Source organism: Anomaloglossus baeobatrachus, chromosome 6 (genome assembly GCF_048569485.1).
Source record: "Anomaloglossus baeobatrachus isolate aAnoBae1 chromosome 6, aAnoBae1.hap1, whole genome shotgun sequence".
Lineage (NCBI taxonomy): Eukaryota > Metazoa > Chordata > Amphibia > Anura > Aromobatidae > Anomaloglossus > Anomaloglossus baeobatrachus.
The window spans coordinates 173,598,612-173,605,047 of NC_134358.1; the positions used below are offsets into that span (position 1 = coordinate 173,598,612).

The window sequence follows — 6,436 nt, forward strand, 5'->3', positions numbered from 1 at the left end:
GAAAGAGAGAAAGAGAGAGAAAGAGAGAAAAAGAAAAAGAGAGAAAGAGGGGAAAAGAGAGAAAGAGAGAAAAAGAGAGAAAGAAAGAGAGAGAAAGAGGGAAAAAGAGAGAAAAAGAGAGAAAGAGGGAAAAAGAGAGAAAGAGAGAAAAAGAGAGAGAAAAACAGAAAAAGAGAGAGAGAGAGAGACACGCAGGCACTACCTGAGTGAAGTCTCCGGTGACAGCGCGGCTCACTTCAGTTGCTGCGTGGAGCTGACACAGAGTGCTCGTGTTCTACGGCGCTCACTGTCAGCTTCATGTAGCAGAGCTGAAAGCATCGTGTGGATTACTTCGGACCTGGATTGTTGTTTGGGGATTAATAAAGAGGTAAATGAGGGGTTTTTTTTGTCTTTTATTCCAAATAACTATTTTTCGTTGTGTGTTTATTTACTTTCACTTACACATTAATCATGGAAGGTATTTCGGGGAGACGCCTGTCATGATTAACCTAACCTTATTACCCCGATTGCCACCGCACCAGGGCAATTCGGGATGATCCGGGTAGAGTCCCGGGACTGTCGCATCTAATGGATGCGGCAATTCCGGGCAGCTGCTGGCTGATATTGTTAGGGTTGTGGGCTCCCCGTAACGTGGCGCTCCCCATCCTGACAATACCAGCCTCCAGCCGTGTGGCTTTATCTTGGCTGGTATCAAAATTGGGGGAAACCGCAGGGTTTTTTTTTTTTAATTATTTATTTATTTATTTTACTGCACGATATAGACCCGCCTGCCAGCAACTGTGATTGCTTGCAGTGAGACAGCTGTCACTCATCGTGGGGGCGTGTCTGACTGCAACCAATCATGAGCACCGGTGGGCGGGGAAATCAGGGAATACCAGATTAAATAATGAGCAGCAGCCATTTTCAAAAGAGGAAAAGCCGCCAGAGCTCTGTGACAGCCGTGCAGCTGATCGGTGAGTAGGAAAGAGAGAGGGATTGTGCTGGGGATGCAGGACGCATGCAGATACGCAACGTGCGCACATAGCCTTACTGTGAAAAGCCACGCTTTTGGTGATCAAACCGTTATCGAAGGGTAACTCGAACGGCCGAACTTGAAGCAAATCGTTCGAGTTCGTCGAAAGACTCGAACACCCCCAAAAATCACTCGAATTTGAAATTGGCGAACAGTTCGAATCGAACATCGCTCATCTCTAATAGTGACCATTTGATCCAGGAAGTTCTTATCAGTCCGGAAATGCTGAAAAATGGACCAAAACGTTTTCACTTGCATGCTTCTCTGATGTGTTGTCAAACAATTGGGTACCCACTTTGCAGATAGCGTCCTCATGTCCAAATGTTCATGAATAATAACACAAACACGTTCACGGGAAATCCCCATGATCTCTGCTATTGTTTTAGCTGAAATTCGTTGATTCTCCGGTATAAGATTGTGCACAACATCGACGATCTCCGGATCAAAAACAACTCTTAGTCGTACAGGACGTTCCCCATCATTGAAGCTGAAGTGGCCCGTTTTAAATTTGGCAACACAGTTCTTAACTGTGGAATATTAAGGGCATTGATCCCCCAATGTCTGCAACATATCACCATGAATATCCTTTGCGGATTTTCCTTGCAGAAACAAGAGTTTTATCACGCCTCTGCTCTCAGTTGCTGTGAATATCACATTAGACTCCGCCATTTTGTTTTTCTGCGTGCATAGAACACTGTTGCCATAAGCAACGAACACAAAATTTTGAAAACATCTATTAGACACATATAACATTCGTTACCATAGAAAAAAAAAAGATTACAAAGCCAAAGACTTATTAGCAGCCCCTCGTAAATGCCCTAATAGCCTCATCACTTTTGTAATCTGCTTTATTAAATACCCTAAACTTCTCTCTATCCTGCTAATCCATAAATGTGTTTTTGTATTCACTTTTTGTGATGTTTTTTTTAGCATAGAAACAAAAAAAGATCACAAAGCCAAAGACTTATCAGCAGCCCCTCGTAATAACAGATCCATAGAAAATCTACAGTGTTAGGAAATGTTTTACTTGGCATTTGTTACTCTGCCAAAAATAATATATTTAGAATACTGAAAATGCAATAACAAACCCCATTAGTTCTGCAAACAGAAATTACAATGTTTTTCAAATGCTTTAACCCCTTAACGACCGCGGGCCGTAAAATTACGTCCTAAATGACATAATCTTACTGCCCGCGGTCCTCCGGCGGCAGCATGCCGCGATCGGCACACATCTCAGCTGATTTTCACAGCTGAGATGTGTGCCTGCTAGGCACGAGCAGAATCGTTATCTGCTCGTGCCGATTAACCCCTTATATGGCGCTGTCAATACATGACAGCGCCATTATAAGCGCAATCGCGGTAAAGTTTTACTTACCGCCGAAACCGGAAGTCACGTGACGCGATCACGTGACTCCCGATAGTTGTCATGGTAGTACAGGGTCATGTGATGACTCCTGTACTACACATGAATTGGTTTCACTTTCGCTGTGCCCGGGGCACAGCAAAAGAGAAAGACAGCGTATCTGCTGTTTACAGCCTTCCAGCTGTGATCAGCAGATACTGCAGAGCGATCGGAATGCTGATCGCAATAGCCCCCTAGGGGGACTAGTAAAATAAAAAAAAAAAGTAAAAAAATAAGTTTTAAAAAATTAAAAAAAAACAAAAAAACCTAAAAGTTCAAATCACCCCCCATTCGCCCCATTGAAAATTAAAGGGTTAAAAAAATAAAAAATATACACACATTTGGTATCGCCGCGTTCAGAAACGCCCGATCTATCAAAATATAAAATCAATTAATCTGATCAGTAAACGGCGTAGCGGCAAAAAAATTCCAAACGCCAAAACGACGTTTTTTTGTCGCCACAACTTTTGCGCAAAATGCAATAAGAGGCGATCAAAACGTAGCATCTGCGCAAAAATGGTACCGTTAAAAACGTCAGCTCGAGACGCAAAAAATAAGCCGTCATTGAGCCTAAGATCCCGAAAAATGAGAACGCTACGGGTCACGGAATATGGCGTAAAACGTGCGCCACTTTTTTCGGACAAATTTCCGATTTTTTTTTAACCCCTTATATAGAAGTAAACCTATACATGTTTGGTGTCTACGAACTCGCACTGACCTGAGGCATCACACCCACACATCAGTTTTACCATATAGTGAACACAGTGAATAAAATATCTCAAAAACCATAGTGCTATCGCACTTTTTTTGCAATTTTTCAGCATTTGGAATTTTTTTGCCATTTTCTAGTACACAATATGGTAAAACTGATGGTTTCATTTAAAAGTACAGCTCGTTCCGCAAAAAATGAGCCCTCACATGACCATATTGACTGAAAAATAAAAAAGTTACGTCTCTCAGAAAAAGAATGGCGAAAAAAAAAACGGAAAGCGAAAAATCGGCCGGTCGTGAAAGGGTTAATTTTTTTTCCAAATACTTTGTATATGTCACCAATCTTCTCTATTTTTTCCAGTACGAGCATTGTGACAGTAGACCTCAAGTCACCAATGCTCAAAAATCCATGCCAAAATGAAAAATTATTAATTATGTAGATGGAAAAGAGATTTCTCATTTTAGATATTTATGGCATATTTACAGCTATACGTATCTAATAGATGGGTCCCACCTCTGCTATATAGTTTTGATCATTAGGCACTGGTTGATGGGAACTGTTCTAACAATAGTTTGGGGAAGCAGAAATGGAAGCACCACTTATCAGTCATTTATGGTAATTTGTGATGATGATAGGAAAAGCCCTTTGAGTTTGATGCAATATTTATCCAAATAGGATTATGACACTTGAGGAAAGAGATAACAATCAATAGAATTTTCAAGTACTTGTCATTTAAAGCTATTATTTATTACTATTCCAATTACATAAACAGAAGGCATAGTTCTAATTTAAGCTACTTTTCCCAATGCGAATTAATTATTAAAAATTTTAGGCTAAAGACATGACATAAGGCATTGTTCTACTATGAGCGTTGAGCTAATTAAATCAATAATGGAAGGAAAAAATATCCATAATCTTCAAAATATTTGTAAATGCAGTCATATTTTAATTGTCTAAATTATGCACAATGTTAGCAATAAATTAATTATTGACGTGACAATTTTATAACTTTAACACTCAGATTTGACCCCAAAAAATCTTAAAATTCTTGTATAACAGACAATTTCTAGAAAAGTCTTCCATATTAAACTAGAACTCATGATCTTGACACTGAAGCTATTTCATTTCTTTCAGGAGGTTTCAAGAGGCACAATGTCAACATGGAGTTGTTTTCCTTATATATACAGGAGACATATTTCACAGCAGAGTTCTTCTTGTAGCTATGACATTCAAAAGATGTTTTGGTTTGCTGGAGGATACAATTACTTTGCCAGTGATTCTGTAACTAAGCAAAAGGCAAAATTCTCTAATGTCGATAAGTGGCAGTTAAGCTCATTTACTACTTTTCATGACGGACTCTTCTTGTTGCTAGTGTTTGACCCATACTTCTATCTTGTTTGGTTTCTCTTTTCTTGTCTTCTTCAGATATTTGCTGCACTGCTTGCAAGATTACAGTTTCAACAATTTGTTTACTGGCATTTTGTAATTTTACTTCTTCCGGACCTTTTCCAAGTTTCTCTCCTAGGGCAGAAAAAAATAACATTCAAAAATAGAAAGTAATCAAATACACATGACATGATGCAAATGGCTTTTCAGATTGAAACCGATTAAGAAAGTGACTCCTAGAGATACAGTATATTAGCAGAATTGCATGTTATTTTAAAATGAAAGGGAACCTGACCGCTTCCCCACGCCTCCCCAAACCGCCATCATGTATTTATTTTATTCTCTTAATGATTTTTTCATATGCCAAAAATCAATTTTAAAACTGCAGTGGTAGTACGCTAATTAGTGGATGACTAGTGGTGGGGCATTGTTTTCCCTTACTAATTATCCCATTACTCATGTTATCATGCCCATAAAGGTGCAAGTAACATGATTTGCAAAAGTGGCGTCCCCACAGGCTCTTTGCAAATCTCTGGCTTGCGACGATGTGTAGTAAGCCGGGTGTACACATCCTGGCTTCATTGGGGCACTGCATATACTCATGATGACTGTGTTTATGTAAAACACAGCCATCTGCGAGATTTGAAAAGGTGACAGTAAAGTCCTGCATTTCTAATCTCCCTGGGCATGCAAAATGTGCCAATTAACCCAGTTTACAGGGTACAACCAGATTACTGGGCATTGTCAAGGAGGCAGAGATTTGAAAAGAGCAAGCCTTGACACCACTTTTGCAAATCATGTTATTCACGCCCACAGGGGTATGATCACATAATTAGTTTGTGGAAAATAATGCCCCTATGACTAGTCACCTACAAATTAGCATATCACCACCACAGTTAAAACATTTAGTTTTGGCATATGAAGAAATATGGAAAATATGTCAGGTCTCCCTTTAAAAGAGGATTCTCTGCTTTTGGAAACATCTTTTTCTTAGAAAGGTCACCCAAAAAATAGTTTCCAATTATTGCCCTGCTGGAACCATTAGGCTGCAGTCTCGCATCTGTAAGAAATGTCCTGGTGCGTCTTGATTTTTTTTATAGAGCAGAACATAGACCCATTGAGTAGAATGGATGTATTCAGAAGTCCATTAAAATCATTGATCTAAGAATAAAATCCATAAAACTAAGAGCACTTCTTATTTAATTTTGAGGAACAGAATAGGACATATTTGATGATCCTGTGTGCTGTATAATTAAAACATTCGGATAGCACACCTACACTCCGCACAGATGGAAGAAAGCAGTTTTAGAAGTAATATAAAGACAAAAGTGGCAGCAAGTGTTCAATTTTCCTGCAGTACCACCACAGAGAAAATTAAAGGGGTTATCCAGATTTTTTAATATTTAATGTGTGTAACTAGGCTGCAGAATGCTAACAGTTTGTAATATACTTCTTGTCAGCATTTTGAACTGTTGCCTAGATACCACACTAAGGCATGTGACCAGCTCTTTCCTAATTCTGGAGGAGCTGCTCACACCCAAACTAGAGTTTTCCTGTCCAGAGACTGGTCATGACATCACAACAGACTCCACACCCAGTTTCCTGCAGACACTCCTCCTGGCTTCTGTGCTTCTTCATTACAGGTGCTGGAAGCAATTCCTGTACTTGTGCAGAGACTCTTCCAACTGCAGATACCTGTGCGCTGTGAGTTAGGGAGACCAGAGAGCAGGGAGTGCAGCTGTCATCAAATTGCTCCTTGGTCTTTTATAGTAGGCTCTGTCACAGGCCATATCCCGTCCTCATCACACGCTGCCTGGACTCTGCATACAGCCTACATTGTCTCTTCCAACAGCTCCAGTGCCTGACACATGGCCCACACACGCACTCTCCCATCAATTTTGTGCTCCTTAGCCATCCTCTTTGG

General features: G+C 40.0%; 1 protein-coding gene across 1 annotated transcript; it reads right to left on the reverse strand.

Annotated features, from left to right (window-relative positions):
* Positions 1-3,851: 3,851 nt before the first annotated feature.
* Positions 3,852-4,669, reverse strand: AKAIN1 (A-kinase anchor inhibitor 1). Its single transcript, XM_075316387.1, has one exon. The coding sequence runs from the start codon at positions 4,667-4,669 to the stop codon at positions 4,466-4,468; it is 204 nt and encodes a 67-aa protein (XP_075172502.1). The 3' UTR covers positions 3,852-4,465.
* Positions 4,670-6,436: the final 1,767 nt, after the last annotated feature.

Bases quoted from the DNA above. Each gene is read 5' to 3' on its own strand.
- AKAIN1 (XM_075316387.1), bottom strand. From the start codon at position 4,669: ATGTTATTTTTTTCTGCCCTAGGAGAGAAACTTGGAAAAGGTCCGGAA.